The sequence below is a fragment of the Hyalella azteca genome, unplaced genomic scaffold, assembly GCF_000764305.2.
Source record: "Hyalella azteca isolate HAZT.00-mixed unplaced genomic scaffold, Hazt_2.0.2 contig13348, whole genome shotgun sequence".
Classification (NCBI taxonomy): Eukaryota; Metazoa; Arthropoda; class Malacostraca; order Amphipoda; family Hyalellidae; genus Hyalella; species Hyalella azteca.
This window is the reverse complement of record NW_025943273.1, coordinates 145,005-164,068: the sequence shown is the minus strand read 5'-3', so window position 1 is coordinate 164,068 and position 19,064 is coordinate 145,005. Positions and strand designations below refer to the sequence as shown.

General features: G+C 36.2%; 2 protein-coding genes across 2 annotated transcripts in view; both read left to right on the top strand.

Annotated features, from left to right (window-relative positions):
• The first annotated feature begins 53 nt into the window (after positions 1-53).
• Positions 54-18,064, top strand: LOC108679761 (DBH-like monooxygenase protein 1). The gene is made up of 16 exons (XM_047883626.1): positions 54-357; positions 867-954; positions 2,394-2,578; positions 3,288-3,376; positions 3,906-4,071; positions 4,552-4,659; positions 4,875-4,973; positions 7,464-7,618; positions 8,165-8,340; positions 9,467-9,525; positions 10,002-10,086; positions 10,494-10,668; positions 13,460-13,634; positions 14,806-14,949; positions 14,980-15,403; positions 17,961-18,064. Exons 1-16 carry the CDS (start codon positions 112-114, stop codon positions 18,062-18,064), a joined length of 2,478 nt encoding a protein of 825 aa, XP_047739582.1. The 5' UTR covers positions 54-111.
• The window catches only part of LOC108679770 (putative protein kinase C delta type homolog), a 79,458-nt gene continuing 77,571 nt past the window's right edge, over positions 17,178-19,064 (top strand). The window contains exon 1 of the mRNA XM_018168491.2: positions 17,178-18,923. Within this exon, the coding sequence (XP_018023980.1) occupies positions 18,786-18,923 (138 nt within the window). The 5' untranslated portion in view covers positions 17,178-18,785. The remainder of the gene's footprint in view (positions 18,924-19,064) is intronic.

The following is a 19,064-nucleotide window of genomic DNA, read 5'->3' as shown; positions in this document are numbered from 1 at the left end:
CTTAATGATCCGATATTGAAACTCAACAAACTTATTTCAAGTCTCATTTGTGCAGCCATTTGTGTGTCTCTTTCGCCAGATGATAAGTAATTTTAGCAACATCGCAGAAAAATGCCGAGACCTATGAATTTCGATGGCGTGTTCATTGTTAGTTGTCTTTTATGTTTGGCAACTCATTTTGTAAACACAGCAAGGAGTCATGAGAATCACAATGGCCACGAGGAACGATATCCTGCAAGTTACAATTTGTCACTAGAAGCGGTTGGAAAATATTCCTCATTTCAACACACACATTCCACCATACTTGACCTGGATGGCGTAATGGTTCTCAGCTGGACTCCCGATCTCGAAAAACAGGTAAGGAAAATTAGTAAACGTGATAGAATGTTAATTAGGAAAACAATCTCAATAACTTGAGATTTTTAAATGGATGCTTATTATATCATTGAAAATTTAACTATTGTATTAAATGACAACTGAAACCATGTTTTAAGTAATGAGGTTGCGATTATATTAAATTAAAATAATATTAATTAATAATTAATAGTAATAATTGTAAAAAATAATATTTAATGAATTAGGCAATATTAGAATTTATTTCTAATTTACGATAAATTAAACATGCAAATTTGTGAATAAAAATCCTCAGTGTAACCTATCAGACACTGCAAGTAGCTGGTAAGCTTTACTTATGTTTATTAATTTAGTAACCCGCGGGCACCGTATAACAGTCCTGGAGAGCCTTATGGTAGAGAAATAATTATTTTCAGAATAATATGTGATACGAGGATAAATGTTCTTATACATTTTCACCGGAATCGTAACAACTCAAAGTGAATTCATAATTATGATGTTTCGTTTCCAAGGAAGTAACGTTCACCATATCAGCTCGGACTCGTGGCTGGGTTGGTCTAGGTATCAGCAGCAACGGAGCCATGCACGGCGCTGACATCGGTGAGATTTGCGATCAAACTTTGCTCGACACTGGGAGGCAATCACCGAAGCGTATTGTTTGCATACACATATCATTACAAATAATATTTGTATGGTAGCAAAAACAATGATGACGTTACATTGTAATGATTAATCACTGTAATCATAACAGGATTATGGTGATTAATGTGATGGTAAAAACTCAATAATAAGAGAAGTGTGATGAATTCGGTAATGTAGCAGTAAATTTCTTACTTGAAAGAAATTATTATTTAAGGCACTTAGGTTATGACGACGAAACATGAAATTATTATTTGAATTTAGGATTTGATATCAGTAGCTTTTCAAACACTGATATGCTCAACATGACCACGTTAATAAATGGCATGAACGTAAATATGATGAATAAGGCAATCAGAGTTATGTTATGACTATGGTGACTATGCTATGAATGTGGTAATTTTAGCAATAGTATGCATGACCTGCTCTCAAAATGGCACGAGCATGGAATTAATAATAATGTAACAGATAAAATAAAGAAATGGATTTCTCACGTCAATAATAATAATAATGGTTAAACTTTTTTAGGATGACAGAATAAAAATAATTAAATTGAAGTGTAAATGTGATTTTGAAACATTATAATGGTGACTGAAGTGATACAATTTCACTAATAATATATGAATTATATATGAATTATTATATGAGTGTCAGTAGTAATGTAACTTAAATTAATGGAATAGTTCTAGTATAATACACGAGACGACAAATATGTGTTATTGTGTCGAAATTCTGAGCATTAAATGATTTTTATTGCATTAAATTCGGACAATGAAATAATTTTGTTGCATCGAAATACTGACTAAGAAATAGTTTAATTTCATCAAGATACTGAATATGAAATAATTTAATTGCATCACAATACTAAATATAAAATAATTTAGTATTGTGATGCAATAAATAACACCACAATACTGACTATGGTTTATTATAATTGCATCAAAATACTGAATATGGAGTAATTTAATCGCATCACAATACTGACTATAAAACAATTTAATTGCTTAAAATTATATCTAACGAATAATTTAATTGAACCACATTATTGATTATCAAATAATTCGATTGCTTCAGAATGCTGACTACGGAATAATTTAAGTGAATTAAAATACTGACTTTGGATTAATATAATTGCACTACAATACTGACTATCAAATAATTTGGTTGTTTCAGAATACTGACTAAGGAATAATTTAAATGAATTAAAGTACGGAATATTAATTAATATAATTGCATCAAAATACTGACTATGGATTAATATAACTGCATCAAAATACTGACTATGGATTAATATAACTGCATCAAAATACTGAATATAGATTAATATAAGTGCATCCAAATACTGACTGTGGTTAAATTTAATTGCATCAAAATACTCACTAGTGATAACAATACCTCAGTGACGGCATGGGTGAAGGGCGACCGTGTGTACGTCCAGGACCGTTACGGTGACGGTCACAAGACGCCGCCCGTGGATGACAAGGGCCACTGGCAAGCCTTGGCAGCTTATGAGAACAACACGCACACGGTCGTCACGGTCAAGAGGGACATCAATACATGCGATCTGCAGGACTTTCCTCTTACTGTGAGTACAACTTATATTTTTAAATTCTATACTCGATGCAAGGATATCGATTGCGTACTGTACTGTGAGTACAACTATGTTTTTAAATTCTTTACTCGATGCAAGGATATCGATTGCGTACTGTACTGTGAGTACAACTATGTTTTTAAATTCTTTACTCGATGCAAGGATATCGATTTCGTACTGTACTGTGAGTACAACTTATGTTTTTAAATTCTATACTCGATGCAAGGATATCGATTACGTACTGTACTGTGAGTACAACTCATGTTTTTAATTTCTATACTCGATGCAACAATATCGATTACGTACTGAACTGTGAGTACAACTATGTTTTTAATTTCTATACTCGATGCAACAATATCGATTACGTACTGAACTGTGAGTGCAACGAGTGCTTTTAAATTCTATACTCGATGCAAGGATATCGATTACTGTACTGCAAGTATTCATATATTCAATGCAATGATATCGATTGCGTACTGTATTGTGAGTACAATTGTGCTTTTATTTCCTTTACTTAATGCAAGGTTAACGATTACTGTACTGCGAGTACAGCATTGGCAATTAAATCATAACTTCAGTAGAATTTATGTATGAATAACGATAATAATTGGCCTTGTAATATCGCAGAACTGATAAGCCAGTGTCAGGGCTGGTGGAATAAAACTGTTGACTCAAATAAATAAAATTATAATTCCGTGAGCAGAACGATACTACGCGATTTATCTTCGCCTGGGGCCCTGTTGATCCTGAAGGAGAATTTCCACCATACCATGGACCGAGGCGCGGAGCGAAGTAAGATTACGGTCAAATTTCTAATTTAAATCTATTCCTGGGGCCATACTTTCAAAACTCGCTAAGTGAACATAAATACTCACGCTCTATTTTCTTATCTATGATTGGTGGATTTGCTTGAAAGGCCGTCAATGATTGGCAGATGAACTTACGATCTCTTAACTTTCTTTGAAAGTATAGGCCCTGGTATTTGATTGGAGTAGATAATTCAGGGTACGAAGAAATGATGAAAAATTGCTTACATTAAACATCCTTTTGCTTCCATGATTGAAAATTAGAATCCAGTTTTCATGATTTATGTTGATTTTTAGCGCATTTTCTTATTTATGAATAAAATGCCTTATTGTGCTCGTCATGTCCGTCCGTCCGTCTGTCCGTGACTTCACGTTTTCGTCGACGAGAAAATGAGCTCTCAGTCACTCACTGCAGTGAGTACTGAGTTATATTTGTATTATTATTATTTATATAATTTTTTTATTTATTTTTTATTTTTTTTATAAAATATATATATTATAAATTATTATTTCAGGTTTGCGCTCGCTTTGTTGCCATTCCACAAACCCACTCCGAACCTAAAAAATTACAAGACATGGCGTATTTCTCTTGAGACTCCGCTGCCTCCAGACAAAAAAACATTTTACTGGTGCCACATTGAGAAAATTCCTCAGTTGGCGAAAAAACATCACTACATCGGGGTAAGTAATTGTTCCAGCGATTTGTAAAGAATAAGCTTACTTCTTGTAGAGGAGATCCACCGCTGCATATTTAGAACGGAAAACCTCAAACAATCACCGAAGACTTAAAATGATAGTAGGAAACGAGATCAAATGTGGCAAAATAACTTATAACATTAATTAGGAAATGAGGATATTTAGAATTTCAAGAGATTTAAAGCATTAATAGATTTAGAGCACTAGGAATTAAAAACAATCAAGAGTTTTATGAAATTAGGACATTTAGAACATTATAAGATTGAGACATTGTAGATTTCGAACATTATTAAGAAGGGTCCAGAAAATAGTAAGATTATTGAGAAATTCCAAAATTGGTTTCAAAATAAATCATTGGTTTAAAAAATGGACAAAAACTGCGTGCTGGAAAGCCTTTTCGCAACGGATAATCCAGACTCCCTAAATTAAAAACGCTTACTAACTTGTATAATTATTTTCTTACAGTTTAGCATGATATACGGCAACAACTCGAAGACATTTTTGCATCACTCTGTTGCGTTCGAGTGCAGAAGTAATGACCCCAAACGTCCAGCATCTGATATATATGAACAGGTATTTATTTTTCGTGTAAATTTGCATTGTCTATTGATTGTACTTGTGTCCTTAAAATGTGGTTGAAATTATGACTGAGTTGGTCTCCTAAATGTTTCTTGTGAAGATATGACAAATAAATCTGACGTTTTTCTTGCTTTTAAATTCTTGATTAACTCGCGATTTAGGAAAACTAATGATATACATATTCGTGTACGTATCTTGTATACGAACAGAACGTTGGGCACGCCGGATACGAGTGCTATACCCCCAGCATGCCAGACCACTTCAAGACCTGCGAGACATTCTTCATCAACTGGGCCATTGGAGGCGAGGTTATTGTCACTAAATAAATACATTGTTAAGGATAGTTAAGATATTTATATATTGATTCACTTTCGTTTGATACATGACTAGCAAGCACTTCAATGCCTGCAGTAACTTTTCCCTCAGTTAAGCTAATTTCGAGGGAAAGTTTAGGGTGTATGAATGAGCTATTAGCAACATTTGGCGTAATAATTTCAATTTTTGATGGCAATGGAAAGTCACTGAAAAATCTGGCAAGTCATAAATTCGAAATATAACTTGTTTTAACTGTAAGTACGAGTGAAATTTCATTTCCAAACTTCAACGTAACTAATAATATTTATGCATTAATTAGTTCGAAAGTTTTTAGCAGAATGTAAGCGTTTGCTTTAATGTTTACTTGCATAGTGCTCAATCGCGTAGCCAGAATACGTACAAACGAGTGTATTCTGGGGCTAACTTCTGAACCGGTCTTTGGATCCTTTGTGAAGTAACGTAATCAACGCATTGAAATGGGAGGAATAAACTTCAAAAGTTATGAGCCGCAGAAGGAGCTCTACTTGTGTGATCGCTGTCTCGACGAGCGGACTCGCTGCCTCCAAAATGAAAATTTGATCTACCCCGAACGCGAGCCTGAACCTGTTCCACCCGATAACTACAAGGATATTTTCCAAGCTGCCAAGCTCAAAAAGCATCGAAATGTGCACAGGAGACATCGGGCTCACGACAACCAAGGTGATGGCCGAGAGAGAGTAGCGCTGATGTGGAAATCTGAACAAGATGGGCAGATAAGGCAACGTCACCCCAGACCGGTGGAAGTTCTTCAGCGTTGCCAGGAGGTTTTACCTCCCGTTCAGAAGAAGCCGTTGCCACGGCCTCCAAGTCGCTACAAGGAACTGCCGATACGGAGGGACGGCATTGCTGAAAATTACGCTGGATGTGATCCACACTCAAGACGAGAGTTTGAAGATGTGGAAGTGCCTCAGCGTTGCCAAGATGATTTTCCTCCCGTTCGGACGAAGCCGTTGCCACGGCCTTCAAGTCGCTACAAGGAATTGCCGATACCGAGGTACGGCACTCTTGAAAATTACGCTGGATGTGATCCACACTCAAGACGAGAGTTTGAATACGACTTCAGGAATTAGGGTGCAGTTGTTTTTTAAAATGGAGTTCATCAGCAACCAATTCTACATCACGGGCAGTGAATTCCATCTTTTGGTTGACTTTGGAAGAATAATTAAAACTGAACATAGAGTTATTAGTTATGTGTGGAGCTACTCGTAACATACGAATTTACTTGTGATGCGTAAAGTTAGTTGCTGTACAATAAGTTACCTGCCGTACGTGGAATTATTTGTTTAGCTGTGAGGCTAATTGTGATACTAGAAGTCACATGTTTCTGTTTAGTTACTCAGTTAATAGTTCACATTGGATTGCTGGCTTGAGATATTCACTGAAAAAAGGCCTAATGCTAAATTTGTCAAGAAGGGAGCGCAAAATTAGCAATATCACGGAACCCTTACAACGCATCAACAGTGCTTGTTCATTAGTTAAGGAAGTCTATCCAGGAAAATGCAAACCTACCTGCTCAGGGAAACGAAACGACGCACTGCCTTAAATGTTGTAGTACAGCGAAGAAAAACCTTAGAACAAATTGCATCACGTTTCTTGTACAGTGATTTATATTTTTACAGTGATTTTTGCTACTACTACGGAACTTATTACGGAACTTCTCATAATCGTCTAGTCATCGTTCTCAGAAAATGTGTGGCGGCTACAAGACAGAAGATTTATAATTTTTAAAGTAGTTAAAATATCGGAGATTATTTCTTAAAATATAATTTCTGCAATAAGATTAACCTCCTGAATATCCTAAACGATATAAATGTACGTGCTTCAGAATGTTGTTATTGAGTCTAGCTGAATTTCCTGATGATGTTCGATGTAAGAATTGCTTTAAGGTGATTAAAAACTTGCGTCGCTGCGTTTAAAGAGAAACACTATATAATAGTATTTAACGGTTATGCTGCATGTCAATAATAATAGTTAACGGCAATACTGCACAGGGACTATAAATTTCCTAATAATGTTCGAAGTAAAAAAACTTGCGTCGGTGCGTTCAAGGAGAAACACTAATAATAGTATTTAACGGTTATACTTTATGTCAATAACAGCAAATAACGTCAATACTGCCCAGGGAGCTAAAGGAATATCACTTATAATTGTTATAAAGAGTTATACTGTGCAAAGGGAGATCTTCTGCCTCACACGGTGGGTGTTCCATAAGACTTTTAATTATTTTTTTTCTTTTGACTCTAAACTTTATTAATTTTCTGACTGTATTTGTGTTCTAGATTTATCGAACTGACGATGGAGCTGGTCTCCGAAACGTTTTCAATTGAGAAATGCTGAATTTTTGTGGAGTTTTCTTCGCTTTTAAATTTCTAGTGAATCTGCGATTCAAGCAATCTAGTGACATTATTATTTATAATTGTTATGAAGGATTATACTGTGCACAGGGGGAACTACTGCCCCAGACTGTGGGTGTTCCCATCGGGGAGCAGTACGGCGGGGCTGACTACCTTCTCATCCAAACTCACTATGACAACCCCCATTTGAAACGAGACATTACGGTGGCCTTCTCCATGGATATTTATTACACTGAAAATCTCAGGTCTGTAATCTGTGAAGCCATCGTTGATCTTCAAAATAAATGAACTTTTCTATAAAGCTTTTGACCTAATTGGGTCAAGTAATCTGCATTAGAGCGGCGATGAAAGGAAGATTTCAGTATTTAATTTGATAACTTCATTCAATAAAGCATGGAAATTTTTTACAAGTTATGAAATTTTATTGACAATTGGAAGCTAGTTAATTATTCTAGCAGACTTGGTTTGGTAAACATGTTCTCTTACAACTCTCGAATGCTCACTTGATGAAAAGGTTGAATCAGTCAACATACATTGTTTCAATAACATAAATATCTTTTTACAAGGCCGAATGAAGCTGGAAATTTCGCAGTCAGTCGCGCCATTAATTGTTACAAATAAAATAATTATCTTTTTACAAGGCCCAATGAAGCTGGAAACTTCGCAGTCAGTCGCGCCATTAATTGTTACAAATAAAATAATTATCTTTTTACAAGGCCCAATGAAGCTGGAAACTTCGCAGTCGGTCACGCCATTAATTGTTACAAATAAAATAATTATCTTTTTACAAGGCCCAATGAAGCTGGAAACTTCGCAGTCGGTCACGCCATTAATTTCGGCCTAACAATTCCACCCAAAACGCCACTGTGGGTGACAGCTGGCCATTGTTCCGAACACTGCACCAGGCAAGCATTCCCACCTACAGGAATTAACGTCTTCATGGTCTTCCTACACGCACATTACCTAGGTGAAAATAAATGCTTATTAATTTTCATCTAGATTTTGTGTGATAGATCAGTTATGCATGCTTCGGCAGATGAAGGAGATAAGTTTAAACCGCATTACAATTATGTATTACGATTAGATATTCTAGGAAATTATAGAAAATTATTGTTCCGTTCGGTTTCTATACATATATATATGGTTAGAATATGTTATAGGTACTGATTTCAAGGATAATAGTAATGTAGGGCTGTCAAACTCGTAGCTGGAGTAGTTCACTAGGAAATGAGTACAAGTAGCACAAACTGTAGTATGAGAATATATGCTGCACAATTGTACTATAAGAGAAAATGCTGCCCAGACTATAGTACAAGGTTACATGCTGTGCCGACTGCCATGATGCCATTGTGATTTAAAAGTTCCCTTTTGAAATCTGCAACAGGTGATCAATAAACTCATTTTCTATAGAAATATATAAATTGCTTTCATTTTTGGTTGCAATAAGGAAAACTTTCTATTATGATATTTTACTTTGCGTTTGTAGCATTAATTTTACAGTAAATATTTCACCTCGACTTTAGCCTCAGAACTTTTACATACAGTGGGGGGAAATAAATATTCGTACACTTGAAAAATCGTATTTTAATGTATGTAAGTACACAAACTTAACAGGAAAAGTGATGTGTACGAATATTTATTTCCCCCCACTGTATAAGGTAAAGAGGTATGAAAATATTATATTTTCACTTATGTTTTACAGACATGGAATACGTGTATTCATTTTATGCAAAGAAAAAAAAATTGCAAGAAATGCGTCGGAACGACTTTCTCCTCATTCTTTATTCACTAGTTTTTTATAACGGTATTTAGTTTATAGGATCGGGCAGTTCGCTTGTAATAGAAACCTTAACTACTAACTAACTAGAATAATTCAAGTGAGGAGACGACCTGAAATCTGGGTCGTTGTCAGAAAAATTTCTTGGAAATTTTTCTCATTTATTTCCACAAATTATATGATCAGAAGGATATGCAATTTAAGAACCATTTAAGAACAAGTAGTTTATCGAATTTGAATTTCTGCGTCGATTGGGTTCGAAAATTTGAGATAAAGTACTTGAATAAAATAAAACACTTATTTAACAATTTCACAGCGAGGGCGATAAGAGTGCGACACTTCCGGGATGGTGAAGAACTCCCTCTTCTGGCTGAGGTAGGTACAGGCTTATGAATTAATTAATAATATTTTTATTATTGTGTTGTGCCTTTAATCTCATGCATCAAAGTCTTTAATAAAAATTATCAAAAATTAAATTGAGCTCGTAAAATACTTATAAAGCTATATCAACTAATTATTTAATTGATAAGCAACTAAACTGATGTGTATTGGCTATTTATTGGAAAGGTACACAGGCATTGGAAAGGTCCTTATTGGCATGATTGATTACTATGTAATTATTTATAGCACAGTTCGGTAAAGGTGAATAGCATCAATATCACAATCAAAATATATAGCTTGAACCTAAAATCGTAAAATACGCTGATAAACGTTTTCAAGTTCACTCGAGAATAACAATATATTAATTTATTTACGTTGCATTTTAAAGAACTGAAAGAAAGCTATTGAATGGTTCGAAGCATAAAAACGATACCGTCCACAGTATTTCAGATTAATTTTTTTTTGTGTAGGACTCCCACTTCGCGGCAGATTTCCAGCAGTCCAGGAAACTGAGCGAAGAAGTGTCTCTTCGGCCCGGCGATCACATTACTGTTGGTGAGCAATTTGATTTATTTTAATAGACGAGACACGATCGTTCTTTACAGGTTATATAGAGCAACATTTAATTGAAACTTGCATGCTTAACGAATTAAGATTTGTTTTTAAGTGTGCTAACAGATATTAGAATGAAGAAATGTGTATACCTTATGACATCTTAACGCACAATTTCAAATGAAATGACTGAAACTGATTTTATGATTTATATAAATTATAGAAATCCTCAGAGCACATTTAATTTCCGTTATCGACATATATAAACCCATTATTGGTAAAATTCCTTGCAAATTCGAAGTTTCTTTTTAAATTAACCACATTCTACCGCTCCGTTGTTCTCGCGAATACGCTAGAATTATTCCGGATATCAACAGATTTTATTCCGACATTAACAAAAATCTGGGCAGAATGCGACTACCAGTCAACAGATCGCGACACCGCTACGTTTTCTGGCTGGGAGGCAAAGGACGAAATGTGCCAAGCATTCATCAGTTACTACCCAAGAGTTGACTTGGCCTTATGTAGGTCCACTCCTACCGTCAACACGATGAGGGACGCTCTCGAAATGCCGTATATACCCAGGTGCTCATCAAACGGCTAGAATTATTTATGGCTCCGTGTGAATGTTTATGATTCCGTACCAAAGAATGTTTATGGTTCTGTACCAAATTCGTTTATGGTTCCAGTATCAACTTAGAAAGTTTATGGTTCCGTACCAAATTCGTTTATGGTTCCATACCAATTTAGAATGTTTATGGTTCCGAACCAAATTCGTTTGAGTTTCGCAAGCGGTCAATTCTGACATGTTTATATATACAGTGGGGGGAAATAAATATTCGTACACTTGAAAAATCGTATTTTAATGTATGTAAGTACACAAACTGAACAGGAGAAGTGATTTATATTATGTATAGAGGCGCATTATATTAAAAAATAGCATCAATAGAAATTAAATCTCAATGCAACAAAAATTAATGCAACATGTTAACTTCTTCGGGTCAAAAAAGTATTCGTACAAAACAACTTTTGACTAATATTTCACACCAGAACATTCCAGAATGTACTAGAAACATGTAGCACGTTCCAGTAATGTAATCAGTAACCATAGTTAACGTATTTTGCAACTACCAGATCATTCTGCAACTGCCCGTAGTACAAGAAGGTCTCAAAAATGGCTAAAGGTAAAGAACTAACAAGATCCCCAAAACAACTATTTCTATCGCGTTGGAAGGAAGGAGAAAGTTATAGGAAGATTGCTAGCCACTTGAATGTTCCTTTTAGTACAGTTGCTTCGTTCATTGGACGCTTCAAGACCCGTGACAGCGTTGAAAACCAAAGACGATCAGGTGCTCCTAGGAAGATTTCTGCACGATCTGCTAGATTATTGGGACGAAAAATCCAAGAAAATCCACAGATTACTCGAGGAGAGTTGCAAAGTCACCTGAGTGCCTCAGGAATTCAAGTAACCAAACAAACGATAAGCAATGAACTTCACAGAAACGAATTAAAATCACGCACCCCAAGAAAGACCCCACTCCTAATGAAACGACATCGAGATGCCAGGCTGAAATTCGTCAAGGAGCATAAGGACAAAGACTATGCTTTTTGGGAAAAGGTTCTTTGGACGGACGAAACAAAAATTGAGCTTTTCGGTCGAAATTATCGTCACCATGTGTGGAGGAAAGACGGTGAAGCCTACCTTCCAAAGAACACTGTGCCTACTGTAAAGTTTGGTGGTGGCAACATCATGATCTGGGGCTGTTTCTCCGCAAAAGGTGTTGGTAACATATCACTTATAGATGGTAGGATGAATGCTGCAAACTACCAGAGCATCCTGGAAAATAATTTGACGACTTCTGTTGAGAAACTAGAGCTACCTGGTGGTTGGATTTTCCAGCAGGATAACGATCCTAAGCATACTGCAAGATCCACAAAGAAATGGTTCGCTGATAGAAATGTACACGTTATGGAATGGCCAAGCCAGTCGCCGGACTTAAATCCGATTGAAAATTTGTGGCGGTATTTGAAGATTCAAATTAAGAAAAGGTCCCCAACAAACATTGAGAATCTTAAGGTGGTGTGCCAAGAAGAATGGTATAAAATACCAGTCAGCATCTGCAAATCATTGGTCGAGACGTATAGAAATAGTCTGGTATCTGTTGAGCTGAATAAAGGGTATTCAACCAAGTATTAAATTAAAATAATGCGGATTTATTGTTTTGTACGAATACTTTTTTCACCCGAAAAGTGAACATGTTGCATTGTTTTTTGTTGCATTGAGATTTAATTTCTTTTGATAGTATTTTTGAATACTATGCGTCTCTATACATAATTTAAATCACTTTTTCTGTTAAGTTTGTGTACTTACATACATTAAAATACGATTTTTCAAGTGTACGAATATTTATTTCCCCCACTGTACCTAGTTTGTGATCACATTGCTGTGATTTAAATATGATCATAATGTGTAAAGGCATATTTGAATAACACGTTTAGAGAACAGCGCCCAAATAGCAAATAAGTGTATTCTGAAGATATTAGTATAAAATCGATCTGGTAAAATAATAAGGTCTAATTATCAATTCATGTAACAAGCACTATTGTTAAAAACGCAGATTATCATAATTGCGATGTTGTTTCACATTCATCAGAATTTTTTGTAATATATCGTGCAATACTTGAAAAATTAGAACCCGAGCCATTTGACTGATCCATGATAAACGAATTCTATTCCATCAAGTAGCAGCAGCAATGCAACTTAAACTGCCATGTACATGCATTTATTGAAGTGTTAGAAATTGTGCATACGCATTCAATAGGAATGCGAAAAATGATTGTTAATAAACCTAGGACTATTTATTCAGTGGCCAATTGGAACAATAAAAAAGTTATATTCTACCATACGAATGTCTGAAATATATCTTCCAAACTCAAGAGCAGCCATAGTTCTATTAATTAATAACATTTTTATGCTAAAAACTTGAATGAGATTGCAACGCGATAAGTAAACGATTCGACTAATAACATGATTATTCATATCTTTGAATCGGTTATTTTCAGCGGCCTGAGGTGACATTATGTATGAACTATTAACATTTCATCGACTTTTTCTCATTCAATAAACACTCTAATTGAAAAATGCAGAACTAATTACCTTACTCTAGCTTCAAATTTTCCTGCAATTTACAAAGTTTCAAGTAAATCTAATGATTGATATTCTGATACCCTGATAACTTCTACCTTATTTTCATTAGACCAGGATGGGCAATTACAACAACAATAATAAAATTCAAATTTCAATTGACAGAATAAATCACTATACAAAGTTCCAATTAAATTTCATAATTTTCTAATACGAATGTATATTTTGCAGCGACGTTGATCTATCGGAATACGTGTTCTGTATGAAGCTGCTCAACGGCCAGCACTATCAGCCTTCTGTCAACGCCATCGACTGGAACGCAAGAGACAAGCGCAGGACCAACCAAATCATGGCGCAGGGCGAACATTTCATCAAGTGTTTAACGCACGGTCGAGTCGCGATGAATGTAAGTGACTAGAGAGTGAACTTTTCATTTTGTGTTTAACGCTCCTCCAAGTCGCAATCGAAGTTACTCGGGAGTGAACTTTCATAAAGTGTTTAACGCACGGCCGAGTCGTAATGAAAGTAAGTTCCTAAGGAGTGAACATTTCATAAAGTGTTTAACGCACGGCCGAGTCGCAATGAATGTAAGTTACTAAGGAGTGAACTTTCATAAAGTATTTAACGCACGGCCGAGTCGCAATGGAAGTAAGTTACTAGGGAGTGAACTTTCATAAAGTTTTTAACGCACGGCAGAGTCGCAATGAAGTGAACATTTCGTCAAGTGTTTAACGCTAGGCCGGGTCGCAATGAAAGTAAGTTCTAAGGAGTGAACTTTCATAAAGTGTTTAACGCTAGGCCGGGTCGCAATGAATGTAAGTTACTAAGGAGTGAACTTTCATAAAGTGTTTAACGCTAGGCCGGGTCGCAATGAAAGTAAGTTCCTAAGTCGCGAACATTTCATCAAGTGTTAAATGCGAGGCCGAGTCGCATTTGAAGTTAGTTCCTACAAGGGCGAAATTTTCATAAACTGTTTTACGCACGGCAGAGTCGCAATGCAAATAAGTTACTAGGGGACGTGCAATCATAAATAGTTCCGAGTATGTCACTCCGTCAGCCAATTACTAACGGCTTTTCAAGCTAAACTCACTAATCGCAGGAGAGAAATCGGCCGTTACGTGTACTAAGCGCGATATGTGCACAGGAGCGAGTTTTGAAAGTTCGGCATCAGACGAATTTATTGAGCCTCAAAGGTACGCCGGGGACTAAATGTGTTCAAGGTTCTGGAAGTTTACGAGGGGGGAACTAACGCAAAAACGTCGGTGATAGAAGGAGAATGTGATCAAAAGATAAAAATATATTTAGATTTCGGTAGTCCGCAAAACAGCAACGCTCTGGAAAGAAGATTAAATTAGTTAACTAATGATTTGGTTCGTTAGAAGTCATATAATAAAAAACATGAATTAATCGAGGTAACTATACAGTAATCCATATACCGAATCAACATATGCTTTTCTCTATGATAATTTTATTTAAAGGTATCAACATAAAATAATCTTGCAAATTAATTCATAAATATCTGATAAATTGGTAAACAATTTGAAAACAATTTTTAATAACGAATAATTTTTTTTTAGCTGGATCACAACACCACGCGGTATCCAGGGAATGCATCTCCTTTCCAGCAACGACCGCTGCATAACCAGTGCCTTGGAATGCCGGACAGCGATTTCTACGCGGAGCACAGCCATCATCATGAACATGATCACCATGACGAGGGCAATCATGGTCAACATGATCATGGTCAACATGATCATGGTCAACATGATCATGGTCAACATGATCATGGCCAACATGATCATGATCAACATGATCATGATCAACATGATCATGATCAACATGATCATGGTCAACATGATCATGGTCAACATGATCATGGTCAACATGATCATGGTCAACATGATCATCCCGATCATCATGATCAGAGGGTTCAGAACGGATTTCAAGATCATGCAGACGATGAAGAATCTAACGAGCGTCACTCAGGAGACCACGAACATAGTTCTCATGAACATCATCATTCTGGCGATAGTGAAAATGACGACCATGCCCATCACCCTGAACATGATCATCCTGATCATAATGATGACAGTGAAGATGAACAAGACATGTTAGACTATGACTATGAAGAACAAGATAGCTCAAGATCAACGGAACTTAAGGTTCTATCATTCTGTACCATTCTTGTACCACTTACATTAATGGTGTTCATAAATTCATAAATATATTTCAAGCATAATATAGGAAGATGGTATTGTTAAACCTGATGAAAATTATGATTTACTTAGAAATAAATTCAATTGTAATTGCAGTTGGGCACGTATCTTTCACGTATATTTAGTTATGAATTTCTTTGTTACATAGAAAGTTGTTTCGAAATTGTACAGGGTAGACTAAATATTTTATCCGCGAAAAAGGACACGGACACGAACGATTTTTACATAATTATAAAGTATATATTATTTTCATGAATTATGCATAATAGGAGTAAAATAAACGATGATTGACACATTCGATTTTCATTCGTAGTACAGTTTGAGGTAGGATGAAGTTTGTGAAGACAAATTATTTATACTCGTACTGTAAACAATATTTGACTAATAAAATGAGCAAATCCTTCCAATCTTGGAAATAATGTTGCTCATCTATGAAAATCAGGAAATAACCATTATATTTTTAAACTAAAAAACTCTAAGTGGATCATTCGAAATGAGCTGAAATTAATTAAGTTATACCAAGATACATTTGACTTTCACTGTGTTTGATGGTCGTTATAGTTATTTAATTTTGAATGCTAAATTTATCTAGAAAAGTTAGATGGCACAGCTAGTAATGTTCAGTAAAAGTTTACTATATGTGGACCGAAGAAACGCAACACTAGATGAAGTAAAATAAGCGTCATGTAAATGAAAAATTTAGCATATTGTGATATTGAGATTCAATATTGCATTATATTGAAAAAGAATGATGCTTTCAAAAAAGGCATTTGAAAATCAAAACGAAGCGTTGACAATTGCTGTATAGGATCAGCAACATGAGCTCGAGTAAATCTTACCGCTGCAAGAATCTACAATCGGGATTGTGGGCATTTGAGGGTTCGAGGAGATTTGGCCAATATCACATTGAAGAAAAAATGGATGAGAGTGCCGATATAAGAGGTTACCAAGAGACTTTCAAAAGCTATTGACACTTCGGCGCGCACGCTCGTCAATCTAAATCAATAAACACAAGACAATATTTTCTAAATATAAATCTTGGGATTAAATTCTGTGAAATTCAGGTGTCGATGAAATTTGGATGATGAAAATTTACAATGCAACGAAATGAATGAGGATACCGCCATGGGTTACTATGAGACATTGGCAATAGCTTCCGACGTTGAGGCATGCACGCAAGTCAATCTAGCTAGCGAGGGAGGTGGCAGCGAGAGGGTAGCTGCCTACCTACAAACATTCAGTCAGTACATCTGGCTAGGTGCCACGCTTAGCACAACCCTCCTCTACTCTCCTCTTCATGTCGTGCTTAACCAACATGACGACGATAGCTTCCGTTGCAATGAACACCTGACTCCGAACACAGTTTCGTGCAACGCTCAACCAGATACCGTCAAAAATTTCAAATGTAAATAGAGTTTTATGATGAAACCGCGCTTCGGTAAGAAGCGTGAACTAATTATGGACTGCCGTGGCGATTTTCGTGCATGTGTTGAAGCAGTGATAATGAGGCATATCGGTCATAGCTGCCCGAGGTCTTCGCTCAAAGGGCGTCCGTGAGCAATGAATGTGCACAAGCGAACCGGGACTGGCTATATATGCAGCATTCATCTTTACTTTTCAGTGAATGCGACGCTAGTGAGTTGGTGAATCAAGATCAGTGAATGCGACGCTAGTGAGTTGGTGAATCAAGATCAGTGAATGCGGCACCGGATAGTTGGTGAATCAAGATCAGCGAATGCGACGCTAGTGAGTTGGTGAATAAAGATAATTGGTGAATAAAGAGGAATGCGTCTCGAATTGATAACAGTTACTAAACTACGTTTTTAGTTTACACTAGCAATTGCGTTGATTAATACTGCACTAATCAAAGTGTAGAATAAAAATAAAAACTTTAAAATCTTATCAAATTCGCGAATAGGTGAGTTCACCTTTAAAAGAAATCAACCATGACAATATACGACGAGCCAAGTGAGTGTTGTGGTTGTGGTTGGAATGCCTATTTGCTAAGGCCAGAAACTTTTGTTCCTATCTTCTATTTTCAGTGCGTGCAGTAATTGATTCAGATTAAGGGAGAAAATCCTTGATTGCATTGGGCATTCCCCTCGTACGGCACCTGATATGACTTCATTTTGGATCTCGATAGTGATCAGTCGATGACTTGAGTCGATATGCTGGCGAACTGGCGTAATTTGACTGGAACCTTCACCTCCTTTACCTATTGTTTCTACTCAACCTGCCCCAGCCCAACACCAGTCGTTGAAACGTTATCCGGCACCACCTTGCGTGGGTATCTTTACTACCACCTGCACTGGAAGAGAATAACCATTGACATAAGAAGAACTACGGATCCGCACAGCCGGTCTAAAGTGTCGTGATTAAAAAGGAAAATTCTCGCAAGTTTTAAGTTAAGTTAAATGTGGAAGACATAATTTAAGTTGCGAATCACACACTCGATGTCTTTTAATTGTGGTTTGCAGAACGATTGTACGTTCATAAAGTCCTTTTATTAATTCCAGTTTTGGTGTTCGGAAGCACCAAAACGATCTCTGAAGAAGAGTTGGTTGGAATTGCTTCTTTTGAAGTTTGTTTGGCGAATGTACACGTTGCTTGTAACGTGTGAAGGAACTTTTTCTAGTTCCTTCTTGGTTGGAAGTCATTCGTTCCAAATATTTTTAGCTGTCTTTGGACCATTCTCGTCGTCAGTATTTTGTATATATGGAATTTTTTAACTACATTGAGTTTCTTACGAAAGCGCGGATACAATTAAGGAAATAAACATAAAAATACAAAGTTCATTTTCAACACAAAGTGTAGCGAAATGCAATAACAATTCGCTGTGGCATCTTCGTCATTCCGTCCTCGCGCAAGTGCCCCAATATTTAAATCTAAATTCAAATTAAACTGTTAAACTGTTATAAATGATAGCTCTACAATAACTCTTCGTTATTTTTAAATACAACTTTTGGTAAATCGTGAAGCACGAAAATCGTCAAGTGGAGATCGCGTTCGAGACCACCAGTAGAAGAACATTCCAGGCGAGAGTGGATCAATCAAGTTTACAATAATAATCCGAGATAAAAATTACTACGAATAACCGAAAATAATATGCTTGTAAAGGATTCGACAGTTTGATAAAAGTTATGCTCAGGAGAAGAAGAGGACAAAAAAGTTTAGAAAATGGACGCCTAAGTTTATTTATTTACTTTGAGATCTCAATATCTCAATCATCACTTTGAAACAGTCAATCGTTTTCTAGCGTTTCACCGAACGCGAAACTCACTCGGAGGGATTTACTTGAAGTATTTATCGTCCACCTTATTCCATACTTCGAAATCGTCAAGATGATGTTCACTGGAGGAGCAACTAAGAAAAAAACGCAAAGCCAGAGTACTAGCAGCAGCAGCAACAGCAACAGCGGCCATAGGCGAACACCCCACGACAGATACATGGTCGACAGACAGCGATACTGCAGCTACGAGGTTGGTAGTTACATTAAATATAAATAAAAATGATCATCAAATTCAAATATCAAAATATGACAATAAATATATCGAGAAAACATACAGCAACAATGGAGGATGCTCTTATGCAACTGCTAAAAGTAGAAAATTGATTTCGAA